Source organism: Gallus gallus, chromosome 4, assembly GCF_016699485.2.
Source record: "Gallus gallus isolate bGalGal1 chromosome 4, bGalGal1.mat.broiler.GRCg7b, whole genome shotgun sequence".
NCBI lineage: Eukaryota > Metazoa > Chordata > Aves > Galliformes > Phasianidae > Gallus > Gallus gallus.
Genome location: NC_052535.1, coordinates 58132395 through 58157499, shown reverse-complemented (window position 1 = coordinate 58157499; position 25105 = coordinate 58132395). Strand labels below are relative to the sequence as shown.

General features: G+C 41.1%; 1 protein-coding gene across 3 annotated transcripts in view; it reads left to right on the top strand.

Moving 5' to 3' along the window:
- Positions 1–25105, top strand: part of UNC5C (unc-5 netrin receptor C) — a 245191-nt gene that overhangs the window by 199625 nt on the left and 20461 nt on the right. For 2 of the 3 annotated variants that reach the window (XM_046939857.1, NM_001397462.1), the window contains 6 exons: positions 1178–1345; positions 2619–2783; positions 15435–15491; positions 16923–17114; positions 18325–18669; positions 21079–21166. In XM_046939857.1, coding sequence (XP_046795813.1) covers positions 1178–1345; positions 2619–2783; positions 15435–15491; positions 16923–17114; positions 18325–18669; positions 21079–21166 — 1015 coding nt within the window. The remainder of the gene's footprint in view (positions 1–1177; positions 1346–2618; positions 2784–15434; positions 15492–16922; positions 17115–18324; positions 18670–21078; positions 21167–25105) is intronic. The other variant, NM_204451.2, reaches the window with a different exon arrangement.

Here is a 25105-nt window from a genome sequence, read left to right as displayed (position 1 = left end):
ATGGCTTCAGTTCATAGGAACACAACCTGGCTTAGAAATAAATATAAGGGGAGTAGGAAGTATTGAATAGTATTATTCTACAAAACAGTCCTGATCTGATATTGAGGTTGGTCCTCCTTTGGCCAGCCCAGTTTTTCTACTGGGGTCTCTTCTAGCCTGTCCTGCTCTTCCCCACAACCTGAGTCTCTGCCCCACAAAGCCATTGCTACAATGCTTCCCAAGCTGGGGTATCCTGCAGAACAAAACCTGATCTGACAACACGCCAGCTGACTATCCTGGTGTTCCTTACAATCAGCTTAATTACAGGATAGACAAGTGGGAAGAAATCCCTATGATTATCCCTAATATTCATTTCATATTCAGTCTAGCAGTTAGATTTAATTGTAAGCAGTTGCTTCCCTGAAGTTACAATGAGGGCCTTTTAGTTCAGATTTTATAGAAAAACAGCTGAATTGAGTTGATTAGCAGTGTTTGTGATACTGAGAGATGGACCTTGTAAAAGCACTGTGTTTTGTAACTGTGGTGAATGCAAAAGCATAGAGATAGAGGCATGCTTGAACTTCTCCTCATTCATATACAGTATTTTTTTGAACAGTGAAGTCAAGAACATATGTAGAGGAGCAGCCACTTGTGTGGGTTTTGACATTAGAGCCCCTTAAGAATTGTGTTATACCACAGATATTTGGGAGCTGGGAAATTTAAACAGTTGGTATGTTATCCATACCCTGATGACGCCATTCATACATAGAACACCACAGTTCCCTCTCCATCCACATCATTCTTCTATATAACCCAGAGGCTGAGGCAGGTGGAAATGAGAGGCAGCATAAATATCTTCCCAAGGATAAATATCTTCCCAAAGTCCAAAATAAAAATTCAGTGTAAGATCACTCTGAACAGCTTAAATATCTGTCATGGAGGTGCTAGGACATTCATACACATCAGCTGTTTCCACACTGGGGTGAGTGGAGTTGCCCTGACATCCCAAAATCAGCTTCTGGAAAAGAAAGAGAGAGAAATCAAGTCTTCCCATTGAAAGTCTTCCAAGTCTTCCCGTTGAAAGCATGATTGTGTCTCAGTGTTCATAGATGATGGATAAATCCAAGAAAGAGGTGCAGTGCGAGTTATCTTCAGGATAGCTTTCATGAAGTGTTACAGTCTTCCTCTTGCTTTCCAGTGAATGGAGGCTGGTCTACCTGGACTGAGTGGTCAGTGTGCAACAGCCGCTGTGGGAGAGGCTTCCAGAAGCGCACAAGGACCTGCACTAACCCTGCCCCACTCAATGGGGGGGCCTTCTGCGAGGGGCAAAATGTTCAGAAAATAGCTTGCACCACCCTGTGTCCAGGTACAGTATGAACACCATGTAGCCCTCAAGGCATGCTTTTTTCTGGCACCAGTCATTCCATGAGAAGGCTGCTAGTCACAGAAGCTTCCTTCTCTTTATTAATAAATCCAACATTTCAGTGAATGAATAGGAAATTGCGTTATGTAAGTAGATAAAATAGTGCACACATTACATCAAGCAGCAGGGGATTTGGTCCCACTTCTGCACACAGCTTGCGACCTTGTCTCAGCCTTGGTAATTCAGGGGATTTGGAGAACGCTCAGAGCTTCAGACAGTGGAAGATAAAGGCTGAAAGCTCTGGAAGAGGACAGGAATTTGAGTCCACAAAGTGACTGTGATGCAAATAAATTTGTAATGTCTGTTCAGTCCAGCTGTCACAGCAAGTGCATCATTTGAGGCATGTGGAGAATGGATGCCAAATTTCGGACACATTTACCTGACTTCAAATATAATACCTTTAAAAAGTATTTAAATGCAAAATTATGAAAATTACAAAATTGTTTTAAGAGACACAAGGTAGTTTGTGGCCTTTCCATGAAAACATTCTGCCATCTGTCCTACTGCCTAGTACTCTCCTATGTTGGCTGCGCCACTGAGATCAGTCTTATTACTGTGTCACCTTCAACTTAGGAAGCCTGGCCATCCAAGACTGGGTCACAGGAGTGGGTCAAAGGAGCTCAAAAGAGCAAAAATCTCACCTCTGCTCATTATTCCAAGTGGCAGACTACTGTCTTAAGCTCTGTTACTGGAATAATTTAGTTATTAGTTCACTGACTGTTTCACTTTTTTGCTTTTGAAAATCATTTGCAGGATTTTGAAAGGTGCTAAATGCATTCCTGATTCTATTTGCGTGAAATATATCAGTGCCTTTAAATAATTCTTTTAATATAAAATATTTAAAATTAAATATCTTCTTCCTAGAGAAGAGCTTCTGGCCAAGTTTAATTTTAACCTCTGTGTTAAAAAAAAAATAGGAAAAAAAATCACAGATTGCCAACTTGCACACTTTGAGCACAGATAAACTGCTGACATGTTTCTAAAAAGGGAGTGGAAGAGCAGAAATGATGCCGGGACAGAAATAGGACTTTTAAAAATACAAGCTGGTTCATTTCTTTGATTCACGCATTGGCATGGCTTAGAGTCCTTCTTCCTTGCTAGGATAACTGAAAATTCCAAGTAGAGTTATTCCAAAAAGAGCAATGCTTTGGCTTGGCCCCACACACCCCTTTGTGTATCTGTTCTCCTAACACCTTGTGTCTTCTCCTTGTCTCAGTGGATGGCAAATGGACGTCCTGGAGCAAGTGGTCCACTTGTGGCACAGAGTGTACCCACTGGCGCCGGAGGGAGTGCACAGCTCCGGCCCCGAAGAATGGAGGCAAGGACTGTGAGGGACTGGTGCTGCAGTCTAAGAACTGCACTGATGGGCTCTGCATGCAGGGTGAGTGCTTCTGCATCAAATCTGAGGTCCAGGAAAGATGTAGCTGTAGAAAAACCTGCTAAAGATCTTGTCATCATATATCTCCTTACAGCTGTTACCTATACAACCTTCATATAACTTATGCAGTAGTGTCATGAAGGTCTGCTCTAGTACTGAAATCTGTTCAGTCTGTGTCTGCCCATGCCATGGTCTTAATAAGAGAGAGACGAAAGGAAGAGTAGGTTTGTACTGTGACTGACTTTTTTGCAGGCAATGTCTTCTATGTCTTTCTCATCCATTCTTAAAAATGAAGTCTTCTCCATTTTGCTGGCATATTGAAACTTCTCTTTGCATTTTGTTAGAATCACCTGAGTACTCCTGAAGAATACATGACATTTCTTCCTTCTCTGTTGAGCCTCAGCTCTTTATTGCCCAAAAAGCTGTGGTAGTGACCATCCAGTATCTATTTGTACAGATCATAATACGCTTAGAGTTTTCTAATGCAAAAAGAGTCAGAAATTTTTATTCTGACAGATGACTAGTGACTGAAATAGCCCCAGTGTCATGTAAGTAACACCACTAAACTATTAGGCCTTCTTCCTGAGTAGCTGGCTACTATCCTGGCACCAACCTCTTGTGATACTCTGTCAGTATTTTGCCCCAAGGTTCCCAGGCTTACCAAAAACACTTCTTCAGTGTGACTTGCACCATCACTTTCATCATGTGAAAAGCTATTAGCCAATGTCAATAGCATAAAAAATGTAGTTCTCCAATATTTGTTTTTAAGAGGCATATAGGAAGGTAAGATTCAGAGCTTTTCGCTTTTTATTTTCCAAAGACATGGCTGGATTTTTTTTTCCCTGTCTTATTGTAAAACATCTTTGTGACTATCATAGTGGGAAAGTTAACGCACCTCTAGCTCCTGTGGTATGAATAAGTCATTATGGTAAATTAGGAAGAAAAGATACATCCCCTCTACAGAAGAGCTCTTTACTACCAGTTTATATTTAGACAGGTGTATGTCATCTTTGTGTATGTGCATAAAGAGAGCCATTTAAGCAGAAATCTGGTAGAAGAATAGATATAATAGTACAGCAGAATAAAAGCCCTATAGGGATCTCATTTATCTGTTGATGGTATATTGCATTTTATTTGTGAAAGTGAATGCTGAGTATAAAGCAGAAGTCTTCAGTGGGGGAGAATGTGAGGTTATTGTGAATCTTACTCTGCTTCATATATATGTATATAAAAATGGTAATGAAAAATATTCAGTCACATATTGACCCACTTGGCTCCAGGGGCCATGATCATCCTTCAGTGCTGGAATTTAATGGCAGTGTTTTAGTGGTGTCTTTATACTCCTGGGGCTTCATACACCTGTAAAACCTACAGTACCGCTTCCAGATCCATCACCGCTGGGAAGATTGATTTGCTGCACTTTATGGCAGTGTACGTACTGATCGCTCTCTCTTTCTTTCTTTTGCCCTTGCAGTTTATGCAAAACCATTCTGCCTCTTTTATATTTTCACTGATGTGAGTCTAGATCTATAGCAGATCTGCCCATAAGCAAGGAAGAAACACAGACCTCTTCATTCCTCAAATACCACACATGAGACTGGTGGGGGCTGGCCTGGAGCTGGCATTTCCCCTGCCTGGGAACATCTGGACCTACCACAGACCTCAAAGCAGTCATGCTGGTGGGTGCCACTTAGCGCCACAACCACTTGCCCTCTGCGTTCAGCTCTCCAGGAGGCTGTGTTGGCCCGCTGCTTGCCTGCCCATGGCCAGATCCTGTCTCTGGGTGCTCTGGTGCTTCCTGCTCAGAGGCAGACCTCAGTGCCTGCACTGTGTGAGCAGCTGGGATCAAAGAGCTACTGGATGGGTCCCTCTTACCATGAGGCTGTTGCTTTGACAAAAACTCACTTGTAAACATATATCTCTATATAGCCGTGTATAAAAGGCATCCTGGAAAACGTTGAGTTGAATGAGTCTAATTTGCAAGCTCTTTCTCTTTCAGTCTATTATTCACTACAGTAGCATCAGCTGGATAAATCAATAAGCTCTTTCATCAGACTGCCCCTGCTCCAGCAAAGAGCAGCAGTCTGCACCGATATTGATTTCTGTGGGGATAAAAACTGTGGAGCTCTCTACATCCCTTGTAATTACAGTATTTTGCACCCAAAGCTGCAGTTTGTGCTTACCGCTAACTGTGGCATTTCTTGTGCAACTCTGCTGTCACATTTATTCAGACTAATGATCTTGCTAGTACACACATACACTCTCTTATTCGGTAGTTAGTATTTTTCTGTTAACATGAAAGGATGAACAGTCATTAAACTAGAAAGCCTGCAGAGAGGCAGAAGGCTGAACTGAAGAAGAAAAGTAGCTGTAGTGACAATTCAGGGCGGTCATTACTATTTTAAGTTTCCCCATACACAATACTGCCTAGCAGGTCCCGTTAAAACAATTTTGTAATTCCCGTAACAGCATTAATATGATATTCGGGAACAAAATATGATGTAGGTGTAAGAAGAATTGGCTGGTTACCACCCACACTAGTTGCGTTACTGCCTCTATAGTTGCATTATTTCCCATTTGAAGTACGAGAACTGCAGTAAATACTTTGGTGCAGTGAGAAATGCTTTTAAAGGCACACACTGCATCTCACAGGGGATCACTATAAGCTGAAACGCTGCAATTAGCCCTCCCCTCATCCCACTTAATGACTTTTGTGGGTGTTCTGTGCAGACACCAAGCAAGCACAACACTGCACCACCGCCTCACACTTCAGCACAAATAAGATGATGGGATCACAAACAGCTTTAGAGCAAAGTACAGTCTGAAGTGTTTTGATGTGCCCAGTGGTGGCAAGGTACATGTGTGATACTGAAAAGTGTCTGGTGGCCCAAATTTGGCTTTGCATTCTGCATAAACTGCCACTGGTGGCCAGGAAGAGGTGGACGCTCTATACAGTGAATTAACTGTGTTGGTTGGAGGCTTGCTGCATGAGTAGTGATATGCAGCTGTCTTCTCGCTTTTTCACCCCTAAGGTCAAAAATATCAGCTCCTGTATCAAGCATAGAATCAGAAAAACCCAAGCTGGAAAAGACCCAGAAGGATCATTGAGTTCATCCCCTGGCTCCACACAGCACCACCCAAAAATCAGATCATATGTCTAAGAGTGCTGTCCAGACGCTGCTTGAACTCTGGCTAGCTTCATGCCATGTTCCATGCTCAACCACCCTCTCTTGGTGAAGAATCTTGAATGTGTCTATACTCAAAGTGTTTCATCTGTGCCCTGTCTGCTCATGATCTCAGGTGGCAGTGTTAAGGTCTCTTTTACCCCTAACTTCAATAAATAAGCTCAGAAAGTCTGTAGGCATCAGGATGGGTGCCTGTCCATGCTGGTAAAGCACGTCTTTTCTGAAATCTGAAATTCTCAGATCATGCTCCTGATGGGCAAGTTGGCATCAGCATAGTCAGGAGAAGATAATCGGTGTCCCTTCCTCAGCTCACTCTCAGCTTAAACAGACTGCTGTGGCTTTTCATAAAGGCTGGATAAGCTGTGCTTTTAATTTTTCTTCAAATCATAGGTTTAGCTGTCTTACAGCAGCAAGGTAATACTGAAGTACATGTCACTTGAGGACTGTAGATTATCTAGTTCTATAAATAGTACCATTGCTCTGTTTAGTAAAAACTGTTCACTTTATACTGTCACAGTATGGATTACAAATTCATCATTTCATAGAGCCAAAAGGAAATTTTCTTGGGTCAAGCATAAGCAGACCCAGTATGGACTTTTCCTTTATTCCTTTGAATAAATTAGCATGAAAAGACTGAGGCAAACTGCTAGCACTTAAAGAATTGTAGAAAAGATTCAAAAAATCCTCACCTGCCACTAAGGGCATCACTGGACCAGCTCCCTGGTCACTCTTATACTTTAAGAGAACTTATGTACATGGAAACCTAGTTGGATGCACAACTTGAGTAATAGGCAGCTATGAAATGGAGAAGATGTTATTACCAGAACTGTATTTCCATTTCTTGTTAAAAAAGGCCCCCTGCTAGTTGAGAGTAAATTGATGTGTTGCTTCTGTAGTGGCCAAACTCTTTGAAATCCTTGTATGAAAGTCAGAGTTAAGTTCGTAAAGTTGCCTCTTACAGCTGCAGTGACCTAAGCACGTGAAGGAGATGCAGTTTGTCCTGCTGGTTCACTAAACGGTTAACTACTGCCCTTTTCCAGCCCTGTGCTGTTTGTATATAGATCTCAAGTAGAAAGCAAGGTTAACCTGATACTAACAACTCTTTCCTCCTGGAACATATACGTACTGCACATGCCCTGTTTGTTTAATGTAACATGCCAGAACTTTCTGATGGGATAAGCATTTGTTTCCCTTTTTGGCTTGTTTTGAAAGCCGGCATTCAGCAAGGAATTACAGAGCAGAGAAGTTTGATGAGGACTTCTGGTCTTCCAGAGCAGATTAGTGTGCAAAAAGCAGGGGAATGTTTTTCAGGCTCCAGGAGGTAAGCAAAGCTCTCTCAAGGGAGATTGCAACAGAAGCCTATGTGTGCAGAGGAATGAAATAAAACCTTTTATTAAGAGCATGTGGGTCAAGAGGGAACATATAATATGTTCAGTCTGTCAGTATAATGATATATCCACCTGGCCAGTTGCATTGAGCCCTTGCAGGGAGTTTCATTCATTTGAAGAACACATCTCATCTGTTCCTAGAGGAAGTTTTCTACACTATTGTTATTTGATATGAATAAAGAGTTGTGATATTTTATTTTTAACACCACTAGTATGTAATGATGTAGCAGCTAAGGGAGTTTATGCACACATCTCAGAGTTACAACTCATATTTATTTTTATTGTAGTAACATGAGAAATCCCCAGCTGAGGAGCATCTACACTCCGGTGGGTCCTCTGCAACTGCCTAGTGAGAGTTCGTGCCTAACAAAGCTCCTACTCAAAGCAGATGAAAGCTCTGAGTATAAAACAATAGTGCAGATCCACAAGCAGAGCCTGGAACACTGAAACTGCTTTTTCCCACCCCAGTCACCTCAGAAAAAGCCACCTCCCCATTAATTTTAATGAAAGGTGAACACTCTAAGATCTCTAGACTGTTTTGAAAAATAAGACAGAGAATACATTACCTTACTTGTGAGCTTATAGACCTGCCAAGGATTTTGGTACATCACTGAACATCCATTCAGGTAACTCCTGCTTTCTACAAGCCTTTTTTCCAACAGTTTCAGCCTCCTCTTCTGGATGCATTCTAACTGTGTTTTCTTTCACCAAGCTGCTTGCCATGCATTCGCTCTTCAATGCCAGCTCCTGTCCTTGTTTCAACTCTCCCTGCAATTCATTTGCTCTGGGCCAGCTACAAAACAAAGCAAACCCCAGGAAATCTATTCAGGCACTGCAAATGTGGAATTTGCAAATACACAAACTAGCAAATTGCGGTGCTAGATGTGTGTTTACTTTTGCTGTCAAACATCCATAAGAAACCCAGCGTTAAGGTTCTGTGCTTCTAAGATATTAAAGACTGGCATAAGATTTGACTAAAAGGTTGAAGTCCTTAACTTTAAAAGATTGCATAATGTCAAAATTGCCTCTTCTAATCCACATCAAATTGTAGCAACAAGTTATCCTACTCCTCCATCTTCTCCCACCTCCTGTAGATGACATGCATGTTTAAACTAAGGCAAGACCTTTCTAACGGTGTTAGCAAAAGTCAGGAATCTAATTTAAAATGAAAACACAGTTTCAATCTTAATTATAGAATATCATACACTCTTGTTCAAGGACAGAAATGAGAAAGACTCCCTATTTAACCTATACACTCAGGAAAGATCTGAGATAATACCCGAGTAAATAATCAGTCACAAAACCTCGAGCTTCTTGTTTATTAGCCCACCCTGAACTTGCCAATAATTAGGCCTTTAGCAGGAAAATAAATTACTGTGCATTATCTCCAGGATGCCTGATATCATATCTGACCTTCAGCATACTTACTGCAGACTTGAAGGTCTTTCTTTAGAAGAGCAAATATAAGAACCCGGACACATTCTGCCTGAGATATTTTTGCAGCTCTGAGTGCTTTATTATGTGCTTTCCCCCCTCCCCCCTTTTTTTTATCCACCATAAATTAGAGATGACATTTTCTTGTTTATGTGCTGGAGTTTCTGCAAAATAAGAGGGGAGAGAAACAATTAACAGCAACTGCAATCCAAGGATTATTGTTGTTATTTCTTCTCTATTAAATCTGTATTAGAAACATGTTAAGTGAGTATGGAGGTTTAGTCCTAAACAGTAGGAATATGGGGTTTACTCCGAGGTTATATTTGTACCCTTAACTTTGCTCCCTTACAGAGAAGGAACTACCAGCAGTTTGTGCAGCCATGGCCTATGGGCACTGGAGGAAGAAATTCAAAACTGCTTTAAGTCAATTTAAGTCTTCTAATTTCCTTCTCCTTGTACAAGTGACTGCTTTTCCATGATAAGGAGTATATGGAGACCTATGTAGTTGCATCTGAGTTAACATCATCACTTGAAAGCTTTGAGCATTTTCACATTCTGTTTATCATAAAGAATTTGCTCTAAAAACAACAAAGAAACTCAGCAAGCAATTCTGAGCATCTGGAGCCGGGGAAAGAGGAAGATACTGAATTACCACTGAAAGATCTCATCTTCAGAATTAGGAACAGAACTAATCAGATGCCTGTTATTTGTGACTGACATGGGAAAAAATGGCTGGCTTGCTGAACTTGATTTATTAAATATTAGAACTCATCCAGCATATGCATATACATACATACAGTAGAGAACAAAGAGTTGTTCCTGTAAACTCTCGGGTCACTATGCACCACCTGCCTACTTTAAATCGTCTAAGAACTGCTTCCTTCAAATTTTAGGCCTCTACATTTGAGAATTAGTCTCTATTCATCTTTCACAGCTCTGTAGTTCAGAGCCTGTTGCCACCAAGAGGCTATTACAACTTCACTGTCACTACACTGGATAAAACCATCAAAGTAGAGAAAGAAAGACAGCAGTTGAATGAGTGCCCTCTTCTTTTTTTGTATGCAATTTAAGGGCATTGACTTTGGAACCAAAAGGGGAAAATGGGCTATTACTGTATATTATGCTCAACCTGTCATGTTCATTGCAACAGGATGATATGGGGACACATCATGTGGCTAGGCTTTCAAAAGGGCCACATAATTACGTGACCCTAGCTCCTTTTAAAAGCACTATGCAGAGGAGAAAGTAAAGAGCATTTATAGATTAGAAGCAAGTGATGCCAGATTAAAATATTATGCATTGAAGAAACAAGCAGTTATGATGTACTTTATGCAATCTTCACTTTATTAAAAGCATGTGCATGTCTCAAAATCTCACTAACCTTGATACAGTCTCAAAATATGTACCATTAGCTGTGACCTCAGCAGCTAATGGCATAAAGCAGTTTCTTTGTAGGATAATTATAAATGTTTTTGTAAATATGACCCAAACTGGATAAGTATCAATGTGCCCAGAAGATCACCTTCAGCTACTCCACCATTTTATGTCGTTACCTGCAGGGAAGAGAAAGTAGTGATGCAGGCAGCTGGAGAAAATACAACTGGAAAAGGCTTCTTTTCTGCAAGTAACAGAATAAAACATTTTCATTATCTGCTAAAAAATGAAACAATAATACAATTTCAGCGTGACTAGAAAGCTGGTAAAATCTATTAGGGACCAAAAAGGGGAGGCAGTTACAAAATTATCTCTGTGTGAAGCCGTATCCTACTGTACACCACAAGGAGCAAAGTTGTCTTTAAAATAAGCTAGTTCCCTGGCCAAGGACTTTCCAGGTAAAATCGGACACAGGATTTTAGGACGCCCATGGTCATGATACTGAATTCCCACTTTGCGTAGTATGCATGTGTGCATATGCTCATTAACATTTTGAGAGGTATATTCATCCCTAGGGACAGGAGGTGGAAATAGTTTAGAAAAGTTGTTCTGGTGGTTTTTTGATGACAATGTCTTTCAATTTCTGACTCAGAGGAGTCAGCACCATAATCTCTGCACCATTATTATCTGTCATAGGTCTGAGGTTCTTCATTCCTACCCCATTCCTTGGCAGACAGGTTTCTCCTCAGGCAAATTGCAGCAGCTGAATTTTTGCTGTAAAAAGAGATGTTCTGCTATGTAACAGCTAACCACCTAAGGCAGGTGATCCCACACGTTCAGGTATTCTAAAGACTATTCAACCCCAGTAAGTGTCTTTGTGTCTCCTGTGGTTACTGGCACAAATGGATTTCCAGAAGGTCAGAGCAAGGCATGTGCGACCAGAATGCTCCAGCTGGGCTCCCAATGGCTAGGGATCATTTGTGTTTGCAAACAGCACCAAACTAATTAAATGAACTTCAAAATCTATTTAGTTAAATGGACTCAATTTCCCAAAGCATTCTAAGTGTGACTGGCACAGAAATTGAGTTAAACTAAATTGATAAAAAGCCTGCTGAAGTCTTTTCTGTGTACCAATGTTAGACTGGTTTTTCTTTCCAGTTCTCTGACCTTTGACATATTCGCCCTTTCAGCATATTACATTGGTATAAAGGTGCTTAAATTGCTGTAGATATTCTTTATGGAAAGCGAATAGCCAATGCCTAGGGAATGCATCTTTATAATGACATGGCTGCATTTGTACAAAGCATTTGTGCTTATGTAATTACTTCAGTTCAAAAAGCCCACCTTTAACACTTAATAGAAGCACTTTTACAGGGACAAAATAAATGTATTTACAAGCTTAAAGTGGAATAGAAAATAGAATGCATGGAGAAACATCCACTTAATTAAAGACTTTTTCATAAATACATTTAATGTGCAATTACATTGGTGCAATTTCTGTGCATAGCCCAAGCCTCCCACTGATTCTCCAGGTATGACATAGAGTGAGGTACTTGTAAAATGAAGGAAATATAAATAGCCACTGTTGGTAAGTTGCTGAGATCCTCAAACAGAAGGGACTATGCAAGTGTAAAGTATGTTTATTACTATTTTACTCGTCCAACAGTAAGTTACACAACAAAACATCAAAAGCTGCTTTGAAAATGTACATTTCCCAACAAGCTGTAGGAAGAAGCTTAAATTATTTTTCTCAAAGCAAGTAGCTCACTGTGAAGCCAGCTGCTCTGCGTGTGAGTCAGCAGCCTCGGCAGACTTCCTAGAGTCAAAGCCAACAGCACCTTTCTACATTTACCCTCGTTAAAAAATTTGATGATCCTGGTAGAAGTCCCTGAGGTATTTGCCAAGCAATGCTGTTGATACAAGGAAGAAGAAAAAATTAAAAAAAAAAAAAAGAAAAAAGATGTCTATTCACTGCAGTTACTTTGAAGAGAGGCAGGGAGTCATTCTTCATTATTACAGGTACTAATCCCAGCAGGTTTGCATCATTATCCGATGAAAACATCCTTTCTCATTGTTTGAAGGTGTAGTGAGAGGGACTGGCATGAAAGCCTACTTTCTAAAGCAGCGCCTGTGCTGTGGTGCTGAGAGCATGGCCATGGACCAGCTTTCTGTGCAGCTAGCACCACTATGTGCAGCCTCAAGCCTTCCATTGCCATGACAAGGCCCACTCCCTTTTGGAACACTCTTTTATGACAAAGGAATGCTTAAAAATTGTATTATTCTAGAAGCTCCTGCCCAAATGGCAAAGGGTGCCTATCGTTGCCATGTTTGAGTCATCTCCTACAATTGTGCTTAATTTGCAAGCGCAAATGGAGCTGGCATTTGATGTGCTGTTCAGTACACTGCTGGCATGGCCCAGCTTGGCTGGGATGCTTAATAACCAGCCTGAGGTGAGGAGTCCTCCTGTTTCAGCCAGGGGAGGTCTTATGGCCACCACAGCCCAGCTTGTGCAGTGCTGTCTCCTTGACCAGGACTTAATACTTCACAATCTCCAGTATGGATGGCCATTTATCTATTCATAGCCAGTGTGCTCAGACATGACTCGGCCCTTGGTAAAAACTGGTATTCCCACAACTAAGAGTTCAGCATGGTGTCTCATCCCCTTAGCCCTTCCACTTCATCCCCTTCTTTCTTCTATACAGAACACATGTTTTTTCCAACTGCAAAGGTTTGCTCAGAAAGCATTGCCACTCAGTTCAGTAGCGGCACACACGGGAGGGTAATATCAAATGCCATTTGCAAAATACATCTGTTTGTAAGAATAATGGAAGCAAAAATTTTCCTCGTCTTTTCCTCCTCTTTGTAATAGGTGTGCTTTGAATACAGACACAAAGTGTTTCTGGTGAAGGAGTTGGTAGCTGCAAGGCTGTTCTCTGCAGTAATCAGTATGAGAATCTATGCAAAATTGTAAGAGGCAAATAAGTATTTGTGATAAACAGGGTCTATGAAGAGGTTGCTGCTTCTTTTAGTGTATTTTGAGACCACAATTGGTTACTTTACTGAGAAGACTTGAATTTGGATTTCTACTTTGTTGGGAATAGAGAAGGCTGTCAGTAAACTCACAGCTAATCCAGGCAGTGCCATTTTTTGTGCCCTCTGAGTGGCAGATAACAGATCGCTTCCTATGTGGCAGGAATGGCACGCAGTCTCAAATGCCAAACCTGCCAGCTGAAAAGTAACTGAAGGAAAGGGGAATGGCCTTTCTGGCTCTGCATGAAGAAGTGCAAGCTCTACACAAGTTAAGGTGATGCAGACCTGGTTCAGGTATGCTACCCTATTCCAGCTCCCCCTAAAATATACAATGGGGCACAGGAAATGCAGGGGTCTCCCAGCAGATTTAAGTATGAGGCTGAAGAACATTTGGAGAAGCAGCCAGCCTAAATTCATCCTTGTTTTTGTACCTTGCATTTCTGCTGGCTGCCCCCTGCTCTCCAGGGACATCTTGCCATAGGAAATATTGGCCATAAGGTTATAGCAGAAACAGCTGGAATTTAGGTGGACTAAATATGTACCTCGACATTCACCTGGGGAGTAATTGGGGAGTAATCAGCTCACTGTAAATTCATGCTCCAACTTGCTGAGCACTCACTCAAGCCCTCAGAAGTTGCCTGCCTGACTTTTTATGGCCGATGCCTCAAGCGCACTTGTAGAAGTGGGGAGCAGTTATTACAAAAGATTGAGTGTGCATACTGAGAGTACACGTAGGTGAGCTTGCCTCAACAGACAAAATAAATGAGTGTGAGAACATAATATTTCTAAAAGCAATTGTGAGGCTGGAATCGTTGCAGTGAGATAAAGTTTTAAGTAGATATTACAGGCAGCATAGTCTATCCCATAATGCCTCAGAAAAAAACATCATCATCAGAAAGCAGCTCTTCTTACTCTGGTATTTCAGTTGAGGTAGCATTTATGTGATAGTTAATGTCTGGAAACTTTGTGGGGAGGTATGTCTATATGTTGAATTGGGAGAGAGTGTATCTTCATTAGCAAGCAGCACAGCCAAGCAGGATGAGATACGCAAAGCTCAACAGATGCCAAGCACCAATCTCAGCATTCTTGGGAGCTGGAGATTATTACTGTGATCTGCCTGTAATGTGGTCCTGTGCATTAGGCACGCACCAGGAGTTCAGTTTTGTTTCATCTACAGGAGCCCAGGGCTGTGTGAGCTCCTCACAGTGTGCCCCAAGGCATGAGGGAGATGGAGAGAGCTGTGGGATTCCCTTCAAAAGGAGGAAGAGGGGGACCATTTCCCTGGCACACACCCTGATTCCATCCATGGCAGTGACTTCCCCTTGCGTTGTCATTTCCCTCTCCAACAGAATGGGACTCAGAGCCTTGCCCTCGCTCCCCATGTGAATGGAGGGAGGCTGAGAGATACATCTCTTGTAAAGCCAAACATCCTCAGCGTGCTTTGCTGTACAAGCTGCAGAAAGAAGAGACTAAAGAAACAATCTCTCTTATTTAGCCGTTCTGAAATATAACTGTAAATCGTGTTATCATTTTGTCGATATACAGGGCTTGCAAAGATTTCAAATAAATAATGCTATGACCCCAGGGGCCTTATTGATTTTTTAATAATTTTGAAGAGAAGCTACTCAGTTTCCTGTTTGCTGACAAATTCTTTTCTCCCTGAGGAATTCCTATTGAACACGTCTTAAAGACAGGATAAAATAATTCCATGGAAATCCAGAAAGAGGTCTTTCTGCATGGACTCCGCTCAGCAAATGGGTATTTAACCTCTGACCGGTGACGACAGGTCTCCTTTAGCTCTATTAGATCAACAGCAAGCTACTATAATTAAATAAAAAAACTGTTTAGAGCCTCACCGAACATGTCCTGGGAATTAAAGCATATGGCAGGGATAGGGAAAAAAGACTTTCCATATGCTAATGACCCTTGATGTCTGAAATAAATTAGATCCATTAGAGTTTATGCTCTATAAAAGAAAGACTTTAAGCACTCCAAAGTTAGTGACTCGAGACCGATTTTGGCTTAGAAATTCAATCTGCCTACTTAGTAATTCTTAGTAAGGCTCTGGAGGAGACAGAGGATGCAAAATCATAATTCTGTGCTGTATCGGAATTCTAAAGTGCCATCAATTTCTTTTCCTTTTTTTTTTTTTTTTAATTAAACCATTTTTCATGCTTCCTTTTTTTGTTCTCCTCATTAATTTGATTTTGTTCCCATTTTTGTTTAATTTCTTTCTTTTTAAGGTTTCATTTATCCTATTTCAACTGAACAGAGAACCCAGAATGAATATGGATTTTCTTGTAAGTTTAATGTTTCATTTTACGTTCCTGGACACTAATGCAGTGCTGTTCCTGGGGTCAAGCTTTAGTGTTGTGCCAGCTCTGTGTGCCTAGGCAAAGAGAGATGGGGCAAATGAAGCTGCCTGCGTGACAGCGGTTTCCTTATCAGTGGGCTGACACAGGCTGATCACAGCCCTTCTACCTAGGGAAAATGGGAGAAGAAGCTGCATCAAAGGCAGAAAATGGAGAGAATGAACCCTCTCTATTGTTAGTATTTCCTTAGCAATTGGAGGAAATGTGGTGGAGGGATAACTTTGCATTGAGCTGTAACTCAGAGATCTGCTTCCAGAACCACTAGGGATGTAAGTCCTGCTGTTTTGAAGCTGGTACGTTGAAAGTTTCATAGCCAGAGGCTGATGGACTTTGATCAGTCCTTTTCAACATCTGCCAACTCTCACCTCTGTGCTGGAGGGCAGCTTAGCTTAAATGACTAAAAGGTGGGAAGCAAAAAATGAAATAAAAGTGATTTCACATGTTTTAAATTAACAAAACTGGGCTGCTAAAAAGGTCTGATTTGATTTTTCATTTTCTTTTTTGCATTGTCTCTGCTACTGAGATTTTTCACTGTGTAGAAACGCATCAAATTTTGATCATGTATTCAGACCTTTTGGAAAAAAATGTCTAGTCGATAATGATGCTGGAGATTACCCTGGAATTAGTACTGAAGATACGATATAAGCAGCTAGTAGAAATATCAGAGCCATTTTCACACAAGACAGCTGTAATAAATCTGGTCTCCTTTTAGTAAATTACCACATTATTTCTCGTGCTTGCTTTAGCTTTTATCCAAATACGTATGTGTTAATGCCAGCAATGAGAATTCAGTGGTTGATTCTTTGCTTTCCTGGATATTTTAAAAGGCAAATGGATAGAAAAGAAAGTGGCTCAACACCTTATGGGTGAGAAATCACAAAATACATTCGACAGGCATTCTGTAGAAATTGAACTTTTTGTGTTTTTTCTGTTTTTCTTAATTAAAAAATAAGGTTTCTGAAGTTTAAAAACACATGACATGATCTTCACTAATAGATAAACCACTAAATACTAATACTATAATGCTATATCATGAAGATGTACTGTTTTAGTTCACAGGGTGAATTTGCTTCATAAGACTAACTGCGTAATGAGTGTTCTGTTTAGTGCTTCACTGCCTGGGTGCTAGATAGATGAACGAGTAGATAGGTAAAGAAACAGAACATGAGTTAAAGAGAAAACAGAGATCATTTCCCATAAAAAGGGCATAGACCTGTTATATAGCTTTAGAATGGATTTTAAATTAACCTATAAAAAGGTAGTAAATATCTGCAGGAAATGGGAATAGTAAGAATGTATTTTCTCAAAAGACCCCATGAGGAGCACATTTCTTCAAGGTTCTTGCCTCTCTTCCTCTAGCTGCACCTGACTCGGATGATGTTGCTCTCTACGTGGGGATTGTCATTGCTGTGATCGTGTGCCTGGCTATTTCTGTGGTTGTGGCCCTGTTTGTCTATCGCAAGAACCACCGTGACTTTGAGTCAGATATTATCGACTCGTCGGCGCTAAATGGGGGATTTCAGCCTGTTAACATCAAGGCTGCAAGACAAGGTTAGTTGTCACTTCACTCCATGTTGAACAATTCAGGGGGATACTGTAAGGATATGGTCTCTTGGGCTGTATAAATGATATCTGCAGGATGCCTGTTGGCACTTCATAAATGAGAGAAAGATTATATGCGTTTGTTTCTGATGGTCAAGTGCTAAAAACCCGCAGTAGCTTTTTTCAGATGTGCTCAGGAAGAGCAGAAGAATTTAACTTCTAAAGGGAGAATGTGAATGTGAGAGTGAAACAGACATTTATAAAAATACAGGTCCTGCTCAAATTTACATCAAAGGCAAAGCTATGACAGAAACAAGGGATGCAGGATTTATCACAGAAGTAATATTACTGTACAATAATTCCATCACGTGCCTCCCTTTTACTTCACTAATAGCCTCTTTTACTTTGCCCTATCTTACATGCATAAATAGTGCATAGTTTAAGAAGTACTGTACCTTCAACGGACAGTGTAGAAGAGGTTGTGGTGTAATATCATTTAATAATTAACATTTTTATCACTAGTACATAAAAGATAATTTCCATGCTTCAGTGGCTGGAAAACAAACACTCGTATGCTAAGGCTGGCTCTTTCAAGACCCACGTTTAACCTGAAGAGTTCTTTTCTTGCAATACATGTTTATGAAGAGTAAATCAAAATAAAGAGTTGAGATTACAAGAGAGTTGTTATAAGGAAGGTTAGCAGAAGTGTCATTTTCTGAGTGATGCACGTACTAATTCTACACTGTCTGGGAGTTGTGGGCACAAGGACTTCATAGCTTTATTCTTTCTGCTAATTCAAAAATTCTGTTTTTATGCCAGTTTGATAAATTTCTTAATGAAACTCTTAGCATTTAAGGTAGGAGTATTAATTAATACTATTAGATCTATTGAGCATGGAAAACACCTTGCTGTGAAGGTAGGCCTGTCACACTTGAAATCTGAGCACAGCCTGAAAAATAATGCCAGTGAAAAATCCTTAGAGCAGAAATGTGCTGTAATTTTGTATAACAGTTAGATTCCAGAGCAGTTCGGGCAGTACAAGCCCTGGGCCGTTTCTAGGTATGGTACCTGGAAAAGGATATGAAGGTCAGTTTACAAGTACTTAGCCTTTGGTATGAGCAGAACAGAATGCAAAACCAAATCATTAAGCAGAAGAAAGTTGTCAGATTAGAGAACTAATCATAAGCAATATGGTTCTTCTTTCTCATTTGCAATGCAGACCTCTTGGCAGTGCCACCAGACCTCACTTCTGCTGCAGCCATGTACAGGGGTCCTGTGTATGCCTTGCATGATGTCTCTGATAAAATCCCAATGACCAATTCTCCGATCCTGGACCCACTGCCCAATCTGAAGATTAAAGTTTATAACACCTCTGGAGCAGTCACCCCCCAGGATGAACTCTCTGACTTCTCCTCCAAGCTGTCCCCACAGATTACCCAGTCTCTGTTGGAGAATGAGACTCTGAACGTGAAGAACCAAAGCCTTGCACGGCAAACAGACCCATCCTGCACTGCATTTGGGACCTTCAACTCGTTAGGGGGCCACCTAGTAATTCCTAATTCAGGTAAGTGCTAGCCATATTTCAAGGGTTTAAGTAGAGTTAGCTTTCTTCTATGCCAGAGAAAAACAAGGTCACTCCAGGGAGTTTGCTTTTTCTTTGGTCAGAACAAACAGATGTGTTTTACTCAATCAGCTTAAATAAAATATTTCAAGGTTCACTTTCCCAAAGTCCTGGCTGCCTTTTTAACAGAATGTCACAGGGCTCTCACTCCTTTCTGAGGTATGTTATACATCAGAGTTTCTCCATGTGAAACGTGGTTCAGCATCCTTGACCTTTTTCCTTCGTTCAGCTCTAGATAAGGGACTAAAAGCCAGAAAGCTTCAACCTCAACATCACAAATAAAGAAAACAATTTAATTAAAAAATAAATTGGTTGTTCCACTTCCAATTCTTTGCAGACTGTGCGGTACTGCAGTAGGACAGCAGAATGCTAATTTTTGGAAGGCTTTTTTCCTGCACACCTTACATATTCAAGGAAAATAAAGCCTAAGAGCGTCATGTCCATATCTCTCTCCTTGTTATATGTAGCGCTGATTTTTTTTTTACAAATAGGAAAGGGAGGAACCAAGCATTGAAGTGCTGCCAGTCTTTCTCATATGTTAAGAGGTTTTTGAGGAAAGCCATGCTTCTATTTAGTTCATAAATGAAAGGTTTTTATTCAAAGTTTTACACCTGGATGCTCCCATGTGAGACCATATAGCTCATGGTCTCACAGCGTCCAACTTTGCATCTTGTTTTCAGTTCTTGGTCATTTTACAGCACAGTGCCCAGCCTGAGAAAAAACTGCCTAACTTCGTCTCCTGCTTCTTTGCTGGATCCTTTTTTGTTCATTGATGTTATGGAGAAAGCAAAGTGTCTGATTGGCCTAGGACTAGTTTGTTCCTTCCAGGATACAAAACTGTACTGCCCGGGATGCAGCCAAAAGTGGGCCATAAGCAATAGCGTTCCTCTTTGAGGAATGGTGTCTCCTTTTCCCATAGAGCCTAATTGGAAGCTGAACTACTTAAAGACCTCCGGTACAGACTGCTGAGCAATGTTGAAAATTCATGCTATGCTATCCTAGTTTTCACAGTTCTCTAAGATGCAGCTGAGGGTAGGCATTAAGACTCGGGTTTCTTATGTATGTTTCTTTTTATGAAAAAGAAATGCTTATTTATCACTGTAATCTCTTCAGAATTATTAAAACAAGTTTTGGAAGATATATTAATCTGTCTATTGCTCCTGCATACACCTCTGTGCTGTTTCTAGATATATTTATGTATATCCTCCCAGCAAGATGATCAAAGTCCTTCATGTACCCTACACCTGTCTTTACATCTAAGAACATGTACAGGGATGTTGTAACAGTCCTGTGAAGAAACAAGTTAGAAAACCTTAATGGAAAACACTTTCACAGCTAATCCCTCCCATTCAAAGCCAGGTGTGGGACTGATTCCCAGTACAACCCTAGTACATGGGAGGTTTCCAGTGTAACCAAACTATGTACACTGAAGAGAAGAGAGAGGGTTGTAAAGGATTTTATAATAACTCTATTGTGCGTATGCATATATGGAAATAATCTGCCTATAGGTTTGTACTGAGCTACATAGTCATAGCTGAATTCAAACCCCTGCCAGTGATTCCCCACTAGCCCGCATCTGCACAGACAGCTGGCAGAGCCATGTCCAGCAGCGTGCCAGGGAGTTTCTGAGCCATGTTAGCCATACAAGGACATGACCTCTGGTTCCTGGGGAGTTCCTTGCAATGTGAGAGCAGGATTTTGCAATTGATCAGCCCTGAAAAGAGCACAGAGTGTAGTTGCACACATTTTTCAAGGTTGGATATCCAAATTTTGAGTCACTCCACAGAAGCAAGCACATTCAAAATACCAAGAAGCCCCATTTTGTCTCCCTGGTAGCCTAATTAGAAGCTGAGTGCATTAACAAACACGATGCCAGTTTCAGAGCCCATCTTTCAAGAAACAACTAGTTCTTGTAGCTTCCTGGGACAGTACTCCACAGCCTCCCTTTCCTGTTTTTAATTAAATAGGAATTGCCTAGGGAGATATGTCCTGTTACAGCTGTTGGAAAATTTACTCAGAGTTGTTCCCTTTCCATTATTTTACAAGGTAAGAAGCAGTGTAACCATCTGTTTGCTCTTTAAATAAAATAAAAGGGAAGGGAAGAAAATCCTCTTCTCTGCTGCAGCATTTCAGTGCCGAGGCACAAGAGGTGCCAGGGCTGCAGTAAATGCTTTATCTCCACAGTTGCTAACCTCATTTAGAGCCCTCTTGTAAGGCTGGGTGAAAATCTAGCATTGCAAATGTACCTACTGATTCTCCTGTTGCTCTTCTTCAAAGGTTCACCTGGCTTTTTTTTTTTTTTCTGTATTTTTTTTTCTCCATTTTATCTTTTTTGTCTCTTCTGTTCTGCAGGAGTGAGCTTGCTGATCCCAGCAGGGGCTGTTCCCCAAGGAAGAGTCTATGAAATGTATGTGACAGTCCACAGGAAGGAGGGCATGAGGTAAAATTTACTTGCTTTGTACATTTATTTGAGTGCATTAATGGAGGGGAAGAGGGTTTGGAAGAAAATGTAGTAACTACAAACCTGTGATAGTATGCTTATGCAAAGCCAGCCGTGTTGAAGTTATTTGATGACCTGGTGGTAAACTTGAACAAACATGACAATAAACTACCACAAAACCAGCTCAGACTTTTGCTTTCCTAATGAAGGGCTGCATTCTGCAGCAATCTCTCAAGCTGGAGGATGCTGAATCAAAGCCAGAAGCACAGAAAGTAAGCCAGCAGGAGTCCAGTGCAGCAAAAAAGGTGTGAGGTAATGTCCCAATAAAGACCTGTGCCACAAGGGAGAGAACAGAAGAGTAGGGTGACAGATCAGCTCCACAGAGGGACAGGTGTCTGACCACCTGCTTTGCAAAAGCTCCTCTCCTGTTGTAAGGAAGATGAATTTGTATTTTACCATTCATGGGCTTCGCTGATCCATGGGGTTATGAGGACAGAGTCACCAGAGCATTTGCTGTCCTCCATCTCTCCTTATCCCAGACACACCATGCCATGGGCCATCCAAAGCCAGCAACTAGATGATCCCTTTTCTGCTTTCTGACCTCTATATGCACACATAGCTGATTCATATTCCAGGACTCGATGTCTCTTGAGTGATCTGGCAGCCTTGACATAAAAATAAAAAGAGTTTCCGTGAGGATCAAGATACCATTTGAAGCAATTTAGCAAAAACCTATTGAAAAGGAAGGTGAGATCTTAGTCTGAAGAATGGACTCATGAACAAAGGCTGAATGACAAACGGAAAACTAAGCAATCATTACACGGTACTTTGCCTCTTTGTCCTCCCCATAGCTAGATACATTTTTTGGCTCAGCCCTTTAATGGCTTTCATAATGTGCTAAGCCACATCTGTTTATACACTGTGTGATATTGAACACTATTCTTTAGCTTGGTAGTCTTTCACCCATGCTAAAATAATCTGCTTAAAAAAGAAATAAGTAACACACCCCCCTTGCACTTTTGCATACATTATTCATGTCTTTCTCTTTGAAAATAGCTAATTGCAGCTACAGAAGAAAAGTCTCTGCTCATATTTAATATTGATTGTATTCCTATTAAAACATAGCCAAAAGTAAAGAAGATTGCAAACAGTACTGAAAAAGAGGGAGGGAAAAAATAATGAAAACCAGAGGGCTTTCCCAGATACTCAACTCACCTCCAAATCTCCCTCCTTTAAATATCTAATTTTTCCCCCAAAAAACTGTTTCATTCCCACCAGGAGCTGTGCATGCAATTATTTTCTTTCCAGCCAGCTATAGAGGGAATCCCTGACTTTTTTTTTCATTCAACTGTAGACAACCCACACTGCATGCTTGCCTAATATATTGGCTTCGAAGATCATAAATCCTCTTCTGTGTGCTTTGTGATAGCCGTTACTCAGCAGGTCACACAAGGGGAAGAAGTATAGGTCAACCTGTGTTGGGAAATGAATGCTTTGGTGCCATCCAGCAAACTGAGCATGCATGCTGGAATACCTCTGCAAAAGTATGGAAAGGTGTGAACCCTTGTCTGAAATGAAGATTTTGTGAAGTGAGCAAAGGACAGGCTGCTGTGGCCATAGCTCATCCCATTGTAGTGATCATTGCACCCTGAGCATATGGACCCAAATCCTTGAGGTTTTTTGCATAACAGCTTTTCAGCCCTCCATCCAGAATACTATGGAAACCACCTCTTCTCTGACATTTAAAATGGAGCTCATCAGCTCTCACCCAGGTCACTCTGAGGTGAATAGTCTCCAACAATTACTTAAACACAGTGGAACTGTAATGCTTTCCCCTGTTACCTGTTCCCCTTCCCCAGATATCCAATGGGCAGAAAGTACTGACTGGCGCCAGCACCCAGCTGTAGTGGGCTGCTTCATGGCAATGTGCTGCCAAACACTTTTACTTCCCTTTCTGTCATAGAACTGCACTTCCACTCTTCTTTCTGCCTGTATGAGCCACAGATGTTGCTTCCAATAATTGGAGTCATATGGATACCACAAGTTAGCATATGGCGTAAATTATTTTTTAAATCTGTTACTGTGCTCTCACAGCACTCCAGCAGGGAGTGATAGTCCACAGTGAGGACTCACTGCAGACATTTGCTTTTGTGGCCAAGCAGTAACTGGAGTGTGTTCAATAAAACCTTGTGAGAGCTGATATTTATTTTCATGTGCACTGTGTAAACGTGCATGGATTGAAGAACCCTATTGTGCGTTGATGTAGTTTGAAAGGGCATAGATAGGACACTGTAAAGTGGAAATTATAATCCTCTTGATATACGAACGGCACTGAGGCAAGAATGTGGTCCTCATAGCGTTACCCTAAGTAAAATCAACGAAGCAGCAGAGAGGCTCTCCATCACAGATCACAAGCATATCTTCTGCAAGTTAAGATTTAGCTCATACTTTGTAGAAATACAAGACAATTTCTGAACAGTCAAGCTTAAACAGGAAATCTGTTATCCCTCAGAGTCTTGCGAATTCCCCTTTTCCTTCGTTTTCCTAATCCATTTCCCCAGTTAGTCTCTTTAGTACAGAAATTTGAGGGATTTCACGATCCAGTAACATTACCCTTCGTGTTGCCTCACAGATTGGTTAGGAAAGCTTTCCAAGATACTGTGTTTATTCCATTTTATATCTGTAGCAGAAATGCTAAATCACAGCCTGAAACCAGTGATTGAGCACCTGGTGGGAAGGCAGAGCCAACCCAGGGGCACTCAGGTGCATGCAATGCATTGCATGCACCTGAGTGATCAGAAGGGGTGGAGCCAGGATCCACCCCTTCCCAGATCTCATGTATGGGTTGGCAGAGGAGGTATGGGTCTCTTGGAGATCCCTGCCTATCAGAGGCCTTCTAAAGGTAAATGGTTTTTCTTTTATTTATTTATTTATTGCTTTCATGGCTGCTGAATTTGGGCTTGTTCTCATTTGTGCCACTCTGCTATTACTGCTGTAGTTTTCGTCATATTATAGCATCAAAGAGTGCGTGAGCATGCAGGTTGCTCTAAAAACATCCCTTTGCAGGGAATTGGGGTTCTGATAGCTTGCAATAGAGGCCACTTTGAGACAGTTGTTTTCTTCAAGTGTGTGTTAGTGTGAGTACGGCACAGTAGGTTTTTTCTATTCTTAGCCCAGTACTCCAGCGGGCTGTTTTGACTAATTCTCATTCTGCTTGTCAGACAGGGTACAATGGATTGCAGGCAGCTACCAGGCACTGATCCCATTGCTGGTGTCAGAGGTTTGTGTTAGCCTTATGAAAAAGTCTATGTGCTTTAAGAAGTGACTTGCAATGGAGAAAAGGATATCTATGTATAAATGTGTTTGTGTACATACATATATTTAAAAAAAAAAAAAAAAGCTGAAAAAATGAGAAGCCTATGAGGATATTTCACTGCTATCAGACAAGTTTCTGTCTTGAGCTCATAGGACCAGAACTGATCTCTGTTAGTAATAACAGTTCTACCCCTTAGTCTGGGGAAGAATCACCAAATATGAGATTTGCAAGAAGGGATCCCTTCTTGAGCTGTGAAATAATCACACTTTTGTGACCACTACCCAGCAAGATGCTGTTCACTTGAGTAACTGGAAAAGCCAAGGTCTTACACAATTAAGGATTAAATAGCAAGTGGATAAAGCCCCAAACTTCAGGGATTTCTTAACTGCTTCAGGTTAAGGAACAAATGTAGCTCTGTGCTAAATTAGTGGAACTGTGTCCTTCCTATGCACATCTGGCACTGGTCGGTGCTAGACAGGGTCTGGCTCTTGATGGGCCACTGTTCTGATCTTGTATGGCAGCTCCTGTGTCCCATGTGAGCCCCTACTGAGCTCAAACTTGCCTAGCTTTAGATGGAACTGCTGTTGCTTACTCTAGTCAGAGGCAGGAACTGCACTGACAGT